At 41.1% G+C, this 17,906-nt stretch overlaps 1 protein-coding gene across 1 annotated transcript in view; it reads left to right on the forward strand.

Annotated features, from left to right (window-relative positions):
* The first annotated feature begins 213 nt into the window (after positions 1 to 213).
* Positions 214 to 17,906, forward strand: part of LOC126354958 (uncharacterized) — a 38,600-nt gene continuing 20,907 nt past the window's right edge. The window contains exon 1 of the mRNA XM_050005040.1: positions 214 to 701. Coding sequence (XP_049860997.1) covers positions 296 to 701 — 406 coding nt within the window. The 5' untranslated portion in view covers positions 214 to 295. The remainder of the gene's footprint in view (positions 702 to 17,906) is intronic.

Below are 17,906 nucleotides of genomic sequence, written 5' to 3' on the forward strand. Positions count from 1 at the left end.
CAAGACCCCTGCTCTTCATGGTTACTGAGCTTATTTTAAGAATTCCACTGACTTTGAGAAGGTATTGGGAGGAGTTTGTACTTATGTGTTGGACTCTGTATACAATGACCTTGTGCCTCTTGATACACCTTAGGAAGCTGTGGCTGTTCAGGTACAGGCTCAGTAGAACTTTACCATCTCTAATGTTCATGTCCTTCCCGATGATGTCATGTCCCAGGATGTACTGTCTGCATTAGTCTCTCAGCTCCCTCTCCCACCTTTCCTAGTCTTGGGCGACTTCAGTGCCCATAACCGTATGTGGGGTGGAACAATGATCACTGGCTGTGGTAAAGACATTGTAACTTTACTGGCACAGCTCATTCTTTGCCTCTTGAACCAGATGCCTCCATGCACTTTAGTGTGGCAAGTGGGACTTATTTGGCCATTGATCTCTCTTTTTGCAGTCCTGATCTTCTACCATCTGCCCACTGGAAGGTCCACAATGAACTGTGCTGTATTGATCACTTCCCAATCTTCCAGATGGGTTCTTCGTAGTACTGGCTGGATTGGGTTCACCTCTGCTGTCATCCTCAGTTCCCCATCACAAGGCAGTGTCGATACGGCTGTTCAGCATACAACAACAGTCTTACTTTTGACAGCCAACCAAGCCATCCCCACATCCTCTAGGTGCCGCCAACTGGCTACACGAAAAGCGCAAGAAGGTAAATCTGAAGTTCATGAGTGACGACATTTCGTGGGCGTGCCAAGTTTGTTTACGTGCTGAAACGGCCGAACTTATAAATATAGTAGACTCAAAAAATGAAGTTATAAAATTGCTACAAGAGGATAGTGAAGTGCTAAAAACAGAAAATATAAACACAAAGAAAGAAAATAATAGGTTAATAGGTGAAAAGCAGCACTGCGTGTGTGAAATCCATCAAATAGTATCACAAGCCTCAGAAAACGAAACTACACTCCTGGAAATGGAAAAAAGAACACATTGACACCGGTGTGTCAGACCCACCATACTTGCTCCGGACACTGCGAGAGGGCTGTACAAGCAATGATCACACGCACGGCACAGCGGACACACCAGGAACCACGGTGTTGGCCGTCGAATGGCGCTAGCTGCGCAGCATTTGTGCACCGCCGCCGTCAGTGTCAGCCAGTTTGCCGTGGCATACGGAGCTCCATCGCAGTCTTTAACACTGGTAGCATGCCGCGACAGCGTGGACGTGAACCGTATGTGCAGTTGACGGACTTTGAGCGAGGGCGTGTAGTGGGCATGCGGGAGGCCGGGTGGACGTACCGCCGAATTGCTCAACACGTGGGGCGTGAGGTCTCCACAGTACATCGATGTTGTCGCCAGTGGTCGGCGGAAGGTGCACGTGCCCGTCGACCTGGGACCGGACCGCAGCGACGCACGGATGCACTCCAAGACCGTAGGATCCTACGCAGTGCCGTAGGGGACCGCACCGCCACTTCCCAGAAAATTAGGGACACTATTGCTCCTGGGGTATCGGCGAGGACCATTCGCAACCGTCTCCATGAAGCTGGGCTACGGTCCCACACACCGTTAGGCCGTCTTCCGCTCACGCCCCAACATTGTGCAGCCCGCCTCCAGTGGTGTCGCGACAGGCGTGAATGGAGGGACGAATGGAGACGTGTCGTCTTCAGCGATGAGAGTCGCTTCTGCCTTGGTGCCAATGATGGTCATATGCGTGTTTGGCGCCGTGCAGGTGAGCGCCACAATCAGGACTGCATACGACCGAGGCACACAGGGCCAACACCCGGCATCATGGTGTGGGGAGCGATCTCCTACACTGGCCATAAACCTCTGGTGATCGTCGAGGGGACACTGAATAGTGCACGGTACATCCAAACCGTCATCGAACCCACCGTTCTACCATTCCTAGACCGGCAAGGGAACTAGCTGTTCCAATAGGACAATGCACGTCCGCATGTATCCCGTGCCACCCAACGTGCTCTAGAAGGTGTAAGTCAACTACCCTGGCCAGCAACATCTCCGGATCAGTCCCCCATTGAGCATGTTTGGGACTGGATGAAGAGTCGTCTCACGCGGTATGCACGTCCAGCACGAACGCTGGTCCAACTGAGGTGCCAGGTGGAAATGGCATGGCAAGCCGTTTCACAGGACTACATCCAGTATCTCTACGATCGTCTCCATGGGAGAATAGCAGCCTGCATTGCTGCGAGAGGTGGATATAAACTGTACTAGTGCCGACATTGTGCATGCTCTGTTGCCTGTGTCTATGTGCCTGTGGTTCTGTCAGTGTGATCATGTGATGTATCTGACCCCAGGAATGTGTCAATAAAGTTTCCCCTTCCTGGGACAATGAATTCACAGTGTTCTTATTTCAATTTCCAGGAGTGTATAAAGAGGTTACAAAACGACATTGACACTGTAAAAACAGAACTATTCGAGGCAAGGAAGGAAAATGATACACTAATACAAGAAAGACAGTGCCGTGAGAATGAAAACCACCAAAAACAAATAGAAGACCGCGAAATAACGCGTGAATATACGAACTCAAAAAACAGTAACATATCCCGTGCTCCACATGCAGGCTAGAACTTCAAAAACAAAAAATATCCAGCGTCTCCAATGAAGACACGAAAAATTCAACAGGACTAACATCATCAGATAAATATAAGTGGAAGACGGTGACATACACCAAAAGAAGAAACAAGCCCACAGGTGTACAAGATAGCGAGTGTCTAGTAATAGGAGATTCGCTACTGAAAAATAACGCGGTCCCCAACTGCGAAATCGACGTTCGACCTGGGATTAAGAGTGGAACAGCTCGACAAACATTTCAAAAATATGGCAAAACAAGAGGCTACAGAACAGCACACAGTACACAAACGAAATTACAGAGGTGTTTTTATACATGTTGGAACAAACTCGCTTAAAAACAGCAGCGAAGATGAATTAGCGAATGAAACAAAAAACATGATTCGTGCAACAAGAAGTCTTTATGAAATATCCAGGCTCATACTTAGCGGAATCGTAAAAAGGAGATCAGTGAGTGACAAATACATATCCAAAATAAACAGTGCCATCAAACAACAGTGTGATTGTCTCAGTGCTATCTTCATAGACCCAAACAAATTCCTGTGTGAAAATTGTCTAGGAAAGAATGGCACAAATTTAAATAGATTAGGTTCGATAACACTCAGCAGAATGTATGCAGATGTATGTAAAATCATTAGAAACAAGGGAAACTAACATTGTATAGTGGCGGTGAAAAAACAGCAAAACTGATATCCACAAAAAACAGCTTTAGCAAAAGAATATAGGACAAATACAAACATGGAAACAGGATATTCAATTATAAAAATAATGACCAGAATATACAATACATAAAAACTAAGGTAATTCGATTAGAAACAATGCTAAATGAAGAAACTCCTGATGTTCTAGCTCTAACAGAACATGGTCTACATGAGCAAGACATTCTAAATCTTACTGCTGCAAATTACAATGTAATAGATAGTTCATGCAGGAGGAATAGTCAGAGTGGTGGAGCTGCTACATTACCCCATAACAATATAAACAGAAACCATATAAACAACCTTGACTTAAGTAAAAAATATAACATTGAAAATGTAGTCGAAGTAACTGGCGAAAAAACAGTTTTAAGTAGTTCCTCACTGTACATCTTAAACATCTACAGACCGCCAAATGGGTGCATAGAAACGTTCACTGAAAACTTAGGAGAGTTGTTACATATCATCCTAAGCAAGAACTGTGCACTTGTACTACTGGGTGACCTAAACATAAACACATTGCCAGACACCGATGACAGTAGGGAGCTCCTAAACACAATGAAAACATATGCCTTATACAGTGCAACAGCTACTCCAACATGTGTAACTGCTAACTCCTGACCTCTAACAGATCACATCTTCACAAATTTAAGGAACTTTAAGTACAAAAGTGAAGTTATAGAAACGGCATTGTCAGACCATGATGCAATAAAAATGTGTCTAAATCATATTACCACAAATTAAAAGACACAAAAAATATGGGGAAAGAAGCTTAAATGAGCAAAACTTAACAGCCCTTAGGATAAAACTTGAAAAAGGATGGGAAATACTGGAAAAAAGACTCCACAAGCAGATCAAAAGTGACTTATTTTATTGACACACTTCCCTACCATCTCAATATTACATGCCCAGTAATAAAAACTAAAGCCAAAACCACAACTAAAAACTGATAACAAAAGGCATTTTGGTTATTAGAAAAAAATAAAAATGATGCACAGAATGTATAAAACTAGCATTGATGATGATAACTTAAAGAGTACCACAGAAAATATAAAAGAATATATGTTAAAGTACTGCAAGCAGCCAAATGACTAGAAGCAAAAAGTACATAACTAGTGCTGATAATAAAAGCAAGGCTTCTTGGTCTATTATAAATACAAATCGCAAACCCTCTAACTTATAGGAACACAGCAAAATACAGTTCATGATCAGCAAAAGAACCATAACTGAATAAAATAACATCATAAATCTCTCCAATGACTATTTTGCCACAGTAGGCCAGAAACTAAAAGAAAAAACGAATAACAACAAATACAATGACACATTGAAAACATTTCTGAATCCCATGGAAAAACAATGGCACTTTTCCCAGTGACAGAAGAAGAAACGCTGAAGATAGTAAAAACCTAGGACAAATTAAGTCATGTGAAACTGACAGAATATCAAGTATAGAAATTCAACACTGTATGCTGGAACTCAAGAAACCTCTTACACAACTAATCAATTCATCATTCCTGGAAGGAACTTTCCCAGAGTGCTTAAAGACAGCACTGATAAAACCAATACATAAAAAGGGGAATGAATACAATCCAGAAAATTATAGGCCTATAGCTCTTTTACCAGTCATATCAAAAATATTTAAATGAGCTTATGCACAGAGACTCGTTGCTATTCTGATGAAATATAAAATAATCAGCAAGAATCATGTTGGCTTCCAGAAAGATAAATGCATTGTAGATGCAGTAATACATCTCATCGAAAATGTCATAACAATCTTGGACTCTAAAAATAAATGTGTAGGAGTATTTATGGACCTAACAAAGGCATTCAACTATGCAGACCACAAAACTTTAGTAGAAATATTAGGGGTATATCGCATAAGAGGAAATGCAGGAGACTGGATTCCCTCAAACCTGACAAATAGGAGCCAATATACTGAAATTACAAAAACTACTGGTGCAAAAATAAGATCTAAAGCAAGAATTTTAAACTTCTCTATGCCACAAGGCTCCATTCTTTGCCCAACACTCTTCATTCTATACACAAATCACATCCCAAATATGATTAGGTATGGCAGTATATGATTCTTTACAGAGCGTAGGGGAATGATGCAGGAGACCCGCACCGCCTTACTAGGCAAGGTCCTAGTGGAGGTGGTTTGCATCATCATCATCATGGCAGGATAGTTACCTATGCAGATAACACAACCGTCTGTTCAAGGATAAAGACACAGAAAAGCTAGAAATAAAAGCCAATGTAGAAGTAAATAATGCCATACAAAGATTTACTGAATTAAACCTGCACAACAGCATTACTAGAACACTTTGTATAAACTTCAGACTTCCAAACTTTCACAGTGAAGATATCAATGTATGCATAGATGAGCACGTAGCACAGGTCACCAAACATACAAAATTCCTTGGGATAATTATCGACGAAAATGTAAACTGGGATAAGCATGTAGAATATATCCAGGGGAAACTCAGCGCAAACCTATATGTGCTCACAAACTCACCTACCTAAAACACACAGGCATTATGAAAACAATATCGTACTATGCATTAATTCATACAACATTAAGTTACGGGCTTGTGGCGAGGTACCTCGAAAACCAACATTAATAGAGAATAGTGTTTTATTCGTCCCGTAACATACAATTTCTAATCACATGATTAGTGTACAGGAGACATGTCAAAAAATGGATAACACAACTTAGGCCTAATTGGTACAAAGAATTTTAACATTAATATAAACTTTTATTTTTCTTTCCTTCCTTTTTTTAAGGACAGCTACATTTACACACAAGCCTATATGTAAATTTATCCTGCTCAAATGTTTGTTTCATCCTTCAGGGGCTCCTCAACAGTGTAGTAGCAGTGTTTAACAAGTATATCATATAGCTTTGTTTTCGGTGTCTCTAGGTTCATACTTGGAACATTCTTTCCTTTTAGCTTGTTACGAATTTTCATTGCCATATAGTGAGAAGACTGCACATATAGGTTTAAGTGATGAATGGGAAGCATAAAATTGTCTTTGTTTCTCGTGTGATACATGTGACTGAAACAGTTTTTCTCGAATAACTCTAAATTATTATGTAGAAAGATGATAATATGATAGATGTATATGAAGGGAACTGTTAATAACTGTTGTTTTTCAAATAGTGGGCGACATTATGTCCTTGGATGGGCAGTACACATGTTCCTTATTATTCTTTTTTGTACCTTTAGTATGCGCAATATTGCTTGAATTTCCCCAAACAATAGTACCATACCTTACAGCTGATTGAAAGTAGCTGTGGTATGCAATTTTCCTTGTATTCATGTCCGTTGCACCAGCTAATATTTGCATAGGAAATGCAAAGCTACATAATTTGTTTAACAGGTAGTCAACATGTTTATTCCAATTTAAATTTTTATCTAGGTTTAACCCTAAAAACTTCACAGAATCCACTTCTTCTATATCCTGATTTTTATGAGTTATTTTAATTTCTTGGGGCTTTGTCTGTTTTGTTCTGAATTGGACCATGTGGGTTTTGGGAATCTTCAATCTTAAGCCATTCAGTTGAAACCACGTTTCTAGTTTATTAATTCTGATTATTATGTAGAGAAGGATTTGCCATCTGCAAATAAAATTGATGGAGCATTTATATTGTTCAGTAAATCATTAACATAGAACAAAAACGAAATAGGTCCTAGAATCCAGCCTTGAGGGCTGCTGTTTTCCATTTTGAATAGTAATTTGCTGCATTTGATGAGACAATCACTCTTTACTTCCTATTTGATAAGTATAAAGTAAGCCAATTTCTAAGATTACCCTTGATCTCATAATTGTCAAGCTTATAGATGAGCAGTGCATGATTTACAGAGTCAAAGGCTTTTGTGAGATCACAAAATATTCCTGTAACTTTATTGTGGTTGTCTAATGACGTGCTGATCTTGTTGATAAACTTGTTAATTGCATCCATAGTACTTTTGCCACACTGGAATACAAAATTGGTTTTCTGTAATATCATACACTCCTGGAAATTGAAAAAAGAACACATTGACACCGGTGTGTCAGACCCACCATACTTGCTCCGGACACTGCGAGAGGGCTGTACAAGCAATGATCACACGCACGGCACAGCGGACACACCAGGAACCGCGGTGTTGGCCGTCGAATGGTGCTAGCTGCGCAGCATTTGTGCACCGCCGCCGTCAGTGTCAGCCAGTTTGCCGTGGCATACGGAGCTCCATCGCAGTCTTTAACACTGGTAGCATGCCGCGACAGCGTGGACGTGAACCGTATGTGCAGTTGACGGACTTTGAGCGAGGGCGTATAGTGGGCATGCGGGAGGCCGGGTGGACGTACCGCCGAATTGCTCAACACGTGGGACGTGAGGTCTCCACAGTACATCGATGTTGTCGCCAGTGGTCGGCGGAAGGTGCACGTGCCCGTCGACCTGGGACCGGACCGCAGCGACGCACGGATGCACTCCAAGACCGTAGGATCCTACGCAGTGCCGTAGGGGACCGCACCGCCACTTCCCAGCAAATTAGGGACACTGTTGCTCCTGGGGTATCGGCGAGGACCATTCGCAACCGTCTCCATGAAGCTGGGCTACGGTCCCGCACACCGTTAGGCCGTCTTCCGCTCACGCCCCAACATCGTGCAGCCCGTCTCCAGTGGTGTCGCGACAGGCGTGAATGGAGGGACGAATGGAGACGTGTCGTCTTCAGCGATGAGAGTCGCTTCTGCCTTGGTGCCAATGATGGTCGTATGCGTGTTTGGCGCCGTGCAGGTGAGCGCCACAATCAGGACTGCATACGACCGAGGCCCACAGGGCCAACACCCGGCATCATGGTGTGGGGAGCGATCTCCTACACTGGCCGTACACCTCTGGTGATCGTCGAGGGGACACTGAATAGTGCACGGTACATCCAAACCGTCATCGAACCCACCGTTCTACCATTCCTAGACCGGCAAGGGAACTTGCTGTTCCAACAGGACAATGCACGTCCGCATGTATCCCGTGCCACCCAACGTGCTCTAGAAGGTGTAAGTCAACTACCCTGCCCAGCAAGATCTCCGGATCTGTCCCCCATTGAGCATGTTTGGGACTGGATGAAGCGTCGTCTCACGCGGTCTGCACGTCCAGCACAAACGCTGGTCCAACTGAGGCGCTAGGTGGAAATGGCATGGCAAGCCGTTCCACAGGACTACATCCAGCATCTCTACGATCGTCTCCATGGGAGAATAGCAGCCTGCATTGCTGCGAAAGGTGGATATACACTGTATTAGTGCCGACATTGTGCATGCTCTGTTGCTTGTGTCTATGTGCCTGTGGTTCTGTAAGTGTGATCATGTGATGTACCTGACCCCAGGAATGTGTCAATGAAGTTTCCCCGTCCTGGAACAATTAATTCACGGTGTTCTTATTTCAATTTCCAGGAGTGTATTTCTCCATAAAATTTAGAATCTGCATAGCAGCAGCATTTTCAAAGATTTTTGATAGGACTGGAAGGAGGGAGATGGAACAATAATTCCCCATATCCTCTCTTGACCCTTTTTTGAGTTACGGTTTTACTTCTGCATACTTCAGCACCTCTGGGAAGCATCCATGTTCAAAGGATTAGTTTATTATTTTAGAACGTGGGTACCGTATTATTTTACACACGAATTTAAGGACTTTTGCTGGTATTACATCCCAATCTGCAGAATTTTTGTGTTTTAGTTTTAATATAATTTTTTCTAGATCTATTGTTGAAACTGTTTTGAATTTTGTGAGGCATTCAGAATTATGATTTAGTCCAAAGGGACATACATTGTTCTCATAATCTGCAACATTAAACTCTGATTTCATTACAGTAATGAAGAACTCATTGAAGCATTCTGAAATTTGAGCCGGATTTACAAAGATCTCATCTTCAAGCTTAATTGTACTAATTCCATGTCTAGAGGCTTTGATACCTAATTCGTATTTTACAACTGACCACACTGCCTTTGATTTATTCTCATGTATTAAGACTAATTTATTATTTGTCATTTGCTTTCCTACTTTGACAACTTTCTTAAATGTCCTTTTGTATCATTTAACATATTCAATAAATTCAATTTTTTTTTTATTATGTCTTAGTTCCTTATGTAGCTGCCTTTTCTTAGCACTGGAGATTTTTATACCTTTAGTGATCCATTCTAATTTTGTCATTTTATTAAAATAAGTATTTTGTGGAACATTTCATTGAAAACACTTAGAAAATCCCTTAGAAATGCTTCAAAATTTGCTGTGCGTGAAATATTTTTATCAAAGTGCTATTCTGTCTCCTTCAGCTTATCATGGAATAGAGTCAAAGTTTCTTGGTTGAATATATATCCTTTTTACATAAGCTTTTTTACATGGGACGTCTCTACCTGCTCTGGTTAGCTCAATAAATAATGCTGAATGATTAGAAATTCCTAGATGTAGACAAAATTTATATCTATCTTCAAATATGTAATTTGTTAAAATATTGTCAATGCATATAGCTGACTGAGCATTTTCTCTTGTAGGTTCGGAAAAATTTAATTTGAAGCCATATTTTTTATTAAGTCTGTAAATTTTGATACCTTACATGTTTCATTCAACACAATGATGTTGAAATCAGCAGCAACCACATTTTTTTCCTCTTTTCTTTACTGAGGTTTCTAACAAACTCTGAGATATATGTAGGAAATGCTCAGATGTCACCTTCCCTGGTATTCTATAAATTGATATTATAACTACATTTAAGTCCTTTAACTGAACACAGCAATCCTCAAAAATACACTCTTAATTAAAACAACTGAAGTCACACCTTACATGGTAATCTAAATCAGAATGAATGAGTATGCATGAACCTCCTTGTGACTTATTTATCCTACAAAAGCTGGTAGCTACGTTGATGTTTTCAATTTTATTTAAGATTTTTATGGTATCACTACTAAGACAGTGTTCATTTAAACAGATTACTTCAACATTTAGAAATTCAGGTAAAAAAAACTTGTAGCTCATCTAACTTAGAGTTTCTGTCACATGAATATTCAGCACTTAAACCATTTATATTACAATGCATTATATAGTTACTACTAAGATCATCAATTTTATTTTTTTAAGACCTAATATTTAATAATGAGCCATCCTCACAAAAGGATAGGTCTGGATTCTTCCGTAGCAGCCCATCAGCTTGCTCACTTCGCTTGTACATTTCTTTGTCACTTTGATGTTGTGTACTTACATCCATAGTTACATTCTTGATCGCACTGGATTTGGATGGTGCTGAAGTGATTTCCATAGGTGCCAGCCATAAAAAATCACTGTTCCTCTCTGGAGCTTTCCTTGTTCCGGAAGACACACGTACAGCAGCTTGTTTGTCTGCCAGTATTTTTGGAGCTTGCAAAATTTGTGCTTCATTTCTTTTTGGTTTGAACCTTTTTGTAATTTGAATTTCTTTCCCAGCTTGAATGTTACTTTCTGGCCTATTGGTTTTAAACCATTTCGTGATTTGACTCTGATTGATGGCTATATTGTTCGCTGCATGAAAAGAACGCTTCGTTACTTGCGATCGATTTTCACCTGTCCTGGGCACTTCATTCCACCGCGAAATACGAGTAAAATTTTTTTCCCTAAGTACCTCCTTTCCTAATGCATTCAAATGAAGACCGTGAACTGTATTGAGCCTTCGCTCCAAACTGTTTATGTCAATAACGTCTGCGTACACACGACCACCTCGGTAAATCGTAACGATGTGGGATATTTACAACGAGTACATTCGTGTGAGATAAATTATTGAGGCATTTTCTCAATTCTGCGCTAGCCTTGAACGACTCATTTCTATATACGTCATTTGTTACTCCCAGCAATACAACAAAGTCATCCTTACAATCCTTACACAAACTAGTTACTTCACGTAATTTTGTAAGGTTTTTCAGTTCACTTAATGGAGCCCCAGGCTTCACGAAACCGTTTTCCCTGTAATTGTATTTTTCCGTTGACACTGCGGCAATTCCAAGGCCATGGCTATCGCCTAACACACATATTTTTTTCCGTATTTTACAATGTTAGCAGCCGGAAGTTCATCAAGCAACGGTTTGTTTACTTTTTGTGGTTCATTTCGTAACTTTTCGACTTCGGCTGGCGTGTTCATTGAATCTTCAGTAGTGAATACTCCCACAAGGTCGTTATACGTTCTAGTTTGACAGTTTTATGCATTAAAATTTCACTGTTTATACACATTGAAGTTTCACTGCTGCTTTGAGATTGTACTTTCTGAGTGCAGTTTTTATGCATTAAAGTTTCACTGTTTATACGTACTGAAGTTTCACTGCTATTTTGGGATTGTACTTTCTGAGTGCAGTTTTCTCCCGTCATTATTAGCACATTGTTTGCAGAGGTCGAGTCTTCTTGCTTCTTCAGCGACTCACGTTTTTCTGCATGAAGCTTCTTTAAGTCCAGCTTTAAAGCACCGATTATAATTTGTAAAGTGGATATTCGTTCGTTTAGCTTCGAGATCTCGTCCTTCCAATTTACACACGTATTCTTTTTACTACCGAAATTTACTTTTTTTCGCGGGGATACACGAATTACTTTTACCTTCACCACCACCTTCTTCTTATTTATTAAAAAGAACCATAAGAATGATAGCCAACTTTAAATGGAAAGATGCATATAAACCAGCATTTAAAGCTCTCAAAATACTAACATTACCCAGTATATAGCTAAAGAAACTCCTCTGTTGGACAAAATTCAAATTTTCTGCCGATACTAGAGATAATAACACATAGCACAACCATGACATAAGAAAAAGGAACCTCTTTCATGAGCCTACATACAACACCACAAAATACAAAAAAAATACGCTGGACCAAAAGCCCTTGAAAAACTGTCTCCAATCTTGAGAGAAATAAACAATAGAAATATTTTCAAAAAATGTCTCAAAAATTTTCTAATAGAAAACTTTTATTACAGTGTTAATGAATTTATGTGCACAACAGTTCCAAACAATTGAAATACCATAATTGTATGAAAAGAAAAACTGTACAAAATCTAATTTAATATGCAATAGCCCTAGAATAATTGTGTAATAAATTATACTTTTGTTAAACAGTAGACAGTAAAACTATGTACATATCAGTGCATGAAAAGAAAATATATCTTGATCCATATAATGTACTTTGTCAAAGGATAAATAAATGAAAATGATCTGGAAGTGTTGTTGCCTGGTAAGGTATCCATGGGAGGGGCTTGAAATGAGGTGGCACGGGGTATACAGTGCCTGAAAAAGTTCACCATACCTGGGAACCTCGAACATCATGGTAGGTTTCAGGTAGCAGTGGGTCAGAGATAAAGGGACATTATCAGAAGTTGGGTGGGTGCCCTTGGCTGTAATTTCATGACCAAGGAAGGTGACTCTAGTGCAACAAAGTTGAGTTTTATTGTGATTAATTTTGACACCATTGTCCATAAGGACTTTTAACACATACAATAGGTGTTTCTAGTGTTGGTCGCCGGAAGAGGAAAATATGAGGATGTCATCAGATAAACATAGCAGAATGGCAGCAGGGAAAAGTAGAGAATTAGTGAAGTCCTGGAAGATTTTGGCCATATTTTTCAGTCCGTAAGGCACGAAACAATTTTCAAATGAACCAAATGGTGTAATAATGGCATTTTTGGGATGTCATCAGTGTGCATAGGGATTTGATGGTGGGCCTTGCGGCGGGCTATGATGCTAAATGCACCCGCACCATGCAGCAGTTTCACGAAGACTTGGATGAGTGGAATGGGGTAATTGTCAGCTGCTGTGCACATATTCGGATTGTGGTAATCTTTGCACAACCTGTAGTTATCATCTTTTTTAGGGACCAGGTGGGTAGGCAAAGGCCAGTTACTGTAAGTAGGGTGGACTATACCTGCATTTAACAGTTCCTGTTGAGCGCCTTTAGAAAGGCGTATTTTGTTAGTTGTCAGGTGCCTTGCCTTGTAATGGACAGAAGGACCTCCTGTGGCAATTAATCTACGTCAGGTACCATTTGAAATAGCCACAAGGCATGAAGAGGGGGAGGGCACAACACATGCAACACTGATACTAGAAGAGTCAGTGATCTGTCAAGTATGCAGAATGGCAGTGTGTGTGTCATCAGCCGAAGTTGCAGCAGGCGGCATCGTGGCGAGAAGAGCATTGACTGAGTAATCTGCACATGTCAGGTTGTCATATGCATCCACAACCAGCCAATGGAGTGTGTTATTGCTAACGAAAGAGCACTGGTGTTGGAGTAAGAGCTCGATGAGGAAGTTGATGAGTCGAGCAGTCATAAGTATACACACAGGTGGATGGAGGTACAAGTGTGTCACAGCGAGATGTGGGGGCTGTAGCCAGCAGAGCAAATGAACCTGGTATGTGTGTGCCAGAAGTATGATGCAACAACACAGCAACTGGATGTCCCCAGACGCAAGTTTTCGTGAAAGACAAGGGTATCATCAGGAGTGCCCCAGGGAACTGTGATAGGACCGCTGTTGTTCTCGATGTACATAAATGATTTGGTGGTCAGTGTGGGCAGCAGTTTTCAGTTATTTGCTGATGATGCTGTGGTGTTTGGTAAGGTGCTGATGTTCAGTGACTATAAGAAGATACAAGATGCCTTAGACAAAATTTCCAGTTGGTGTGATGTGTGGCAGCTAGCCATAAATGTGGAAAACTGTAAGTTAACACAGATGGGTAGGAAGGTAGTGTTCGGATACAGTGTTAGTAGTGTCCTGCTTGATACAGTCAAGTCGTTTAAATATCTGGGCATAACACTGCAAAGTGATATACGATGGAAAGAGAACTGTTGACTTTGATTTATTTGAAGAATTCTAGGAAAGAGTGGTTCACCTGTAAAGGAGACTGCATATAGGATGCTGGTGTGACCTATTCTTGGGTACTGCTTGAATGTTGGAGATCTGTACCACCTCAAATTGAAGGAAGATACCGAAGCAATTGAGAAATGGGCTGCTAGATTTTTTACTGGTAGGTTCGAACAACACGTAAGTGAAACTTCCTGGAAGATTAAAACTGTGTGCCCGACCGTGACTCAAACTCGGGACATTTGCCTTTCGCGGGCAAGTGCTCTACCATCTGAACTACCGAAGCACGACTCACGCCCGGTCCTCCCAGCTTTACTTCTACCAGTGAGGACCAGGCGTGAGTCGTGCTTCGGTAGCTCAGATCGTAGAGCACTTGCCCACGAAAGGCAAATGTCCCGAGTTTGAGTCACGGTCGGGCACACAGTTTTAATCTGCCAGAAAGTTTCATATCAGCGCACACTCCACTGCAGAGTGAAGAATGTCATTCTGGAAACACGTAAGTGTTTTGGAGATTCTTCAGTAACTCAAATGGGAATCCCTGGAGGGAAGGCAATGTTCTTTCCGAGAAACACTATTGAGAAAATTTAGAAAACCATTACCTGAAGCTGAACGCCAGATGATTCTACTGCTGCCAACATATATTGTGCGTAAGGACCACAATGGAGGCATATAGACAGTCATTTTTCCCTCGCTCTGTTTGTGAGAAGATCAGGACAGGAAATGGCTAGTAGTGGTACAGGGTACCCTCCACCTCGCACTGTATGGTGGCTTGTGGAGTGTCTATGTAGATGTAGATGTACTGCTGATAGGTTCCAATGAGGCATATGAAATGAACATCATCACTGGTGATGCCAATAACATCCAGAACAGAGCCCACAAGGGCGAACCATGTCAGAGGGCTATCCTTATTGAGGGGAAACAGCATGGAGAAGTGGTCAAGGAGGGGGCAGGGTGTGGCCCAATCCAGCACTAGAGCACAAAATTGTGTATCAGATGAGGGAAGTACGCTCAATGGTGAGGGGGCAGTGCGTGACACCTGTAAAGTGCCCTACATCTCGACCGTTGTGGAGTAGGGGGTTGGGGCACTTTGGGAAACCACACATCACTGCAGATGCAGTAAGCTTCAATTACATGGGTGTGAATGTGGATGATGTGGAAGACACGACTATTTGGATGTGGGGACAAGATGCCTGGATTCTGTTTGTTCACCACTTGCTCGAGATGGGCATTCATTGCGCTGTAGCCTAAAGTGCGCAAGATGGCTGCCATCGATGGGGGCAGGGGGAGGGCAGGTATGATGGCAGCACTACCTACCCGGGGACATGAAGGCAGCATGGCAGCAGTGTTCGATGTATTTGTGGCAACATTCTGTATTGCATCCTGATATAGGGGTTGGCACACAATGTTCGATGTGCGATACAACCAGGAATCCCTGAGTGTGAGAAACACTGTTCACAATGGGGTCACCACTGTGGGTTCTCCAATACTACATCGTAATAGGATGTACTAGAGACACACTTTTGATTGATGTACACTTTATTAATAGCATCTTTACACAAAACTCATGGCAAATAAGAATGACACACAAAACATGGCCAAAAAGAACACACACTGGAAAACAAGTTAAAGATTCTAGTCTTCACGGAGGTGGTTGTCGCTCGCACTGAATCGACTGCTGCCACAGGTAGTTAGAGGGCAAACATGTTGTTCACCATGGGTATCCTTTATAATGCAACAAAAGCTAGAAACTTGTAGAACTGTAAGTATTAATAAGCTCAGTTATTCCACAGCATTACATTAACTATCGAAAAGAACATTTTCATTTTACTCGACAGCTCTGTACCTTTCACATAAATCAAGACGTTTATCTCATGCCATATTCATTGCACAAATAGAACTTATTATGTGCCAGTGCCTGTACTCCCACAACAAGATTCAACTACTTTATCCTACACCATCCTGTCCCATGAAATCCTGTAGAAATTGCCTCCTGCTTCAATGCTTCAACCTCTCATCTCTGTGCTTTGCCATAATCACCTTCTTCCTTACTGCTACTTACTGCACTACTCCACCTGCCATTCCTCTGCTTAGGCATCTGGATCCTCAGACCCTAAAATTCGTTATATACTATCACCATCATCCAATCACCAACATTTACCTGAAAACTATATGAAACTTGACAGAATTTTCAATCCATTTTGTGTGTGTGCACGCGTGTGTGTGTGTGTGTGTGTGTGTGTGTGTGTGTGTGTGTGTGTGTGAGTGAGTGAGTGAGTGAGTGAGTGAGTGAGTGTGTGAGAGAGAGAGAGAGAGAGAGAGAGAGAGAGAGAGAGTTGCTTTGAATACTGACATTACCTATAAGTATTCACTTACAATTTGTTACAAAAAGTCATAAATATTGAGTATTACTCATACTATTTTCGTAGCTGGGACAGTCAGTATTGTTGCTTTGGGGTGCGGAATTCTTGTAATTACAGAAGGTCCTTCATATAATGGATACTTATCAACTTCTCATTCTTAGAACTACATTTATGGTTATACAGTAAAATCAGGTCCACTACCTCATAGGAAGTTAAGAGTCCTTGTTTTCCTCGATTTGTCTCCATCTTTAATTAATAATTCCTCAATATTATTCCTCATCACAATCTGTGAGGGTTCATTTATTTTGAGCCATTCTATATATCTCATCATGGACTCTCCCTCTACTCGTACTCACACTACTTCTATCAGAGATATTTTAGTGACTGAAGAGGGCATTTCATTCAATATTTTTTTGAATTCCCCCACCAGATCTACCCGCTCAGAATGTCGGATTGCACGATATGTGAGACATAAGCTATTTAGTTCATGCATAGATCTCTCGGCCATATTTCCTCGTGGGTGCTATATGGAAATTAATGTATGATTTGTCATCTCCTCAGCCAAAAAGTCTCTAAATCACTTAACTATAAGTTGGGAATGATTCTCCGATAGCAAATTATTTGGTTTACTCACAACTTTAATTATTCTTGAGCTTCAACACAATGCAGTTGATTGTGGGTCTTCTCAGCGGATATAACATAACCAACCTTGACCAACCTTCAGCTACAACAATACAGCTCATACACCTGCACAGCTGCAACTGCCTGTAAATTGTTCCATTAGTCATACAAACGGTTGACCTGGCCATCTACGTCCTTAAAACATAGGCACTCGCATAACCAGCTCCTGGAACTGTCTTTTCATATCCGAGTATCTTTATTGCTAGCATATTTTTGGAAGAAGTAGATCACTTCCTCTATCTAGGAAATATATTATGAACTAACTGCTCATTAGAAATGGATGTGGAGAACGGAATACATGCTATTCATATTGTATTTGGATATCTTGCACATTGGGTCTTCATCAATAAAGGTCTGACACTATTAGAAAGTGTTGTCATTCTGTCCTGCTCCATGGTTGCAAAACCCCAACACTATCAGAAAAAAAAACTAGAATGTTTTAGCCAACAGCCAACAAACATCAGATGGGATGACTTCACATGAAACACAACTATTCTTCAGAAGAAAAAGATATAAGAAGCCACTGGCATTGTACACCAACTCAGACGGATTGGGCATCTCCAACATATGAGAAACGACAAACTTTGTCAGCAAATTCTGTGTAGTGATCACAGGTGGTGCTTATCTGAAGAGCTATAAGGATCAGTTTACAAATAACTTAAAGAGGCTAAACATTGACCTGAGTAATTGCTGCACAACAGCAGAAGTTCATACTCACTAGCATGCAACTATTTCAGTTGTTGTTTTATATTTTGAGC

The sequence above is a fragment of the Schistocerca gregaria genome, chromosome 3 (assembly GCF_023897955.1).
Source record: "Schistocerca gregaria isolate iqSchGreg1 chromosome 3, iqSchGreg1.2, whole genome shotgun sequence".
Classification (NCBI taxonomy): domain Eukaryota; kingdom Metazoa; phylum Arthropoda; class Insecta; order Orthoptera; family Acrididae; genus Schistocerca; species Schistocerca gregaria.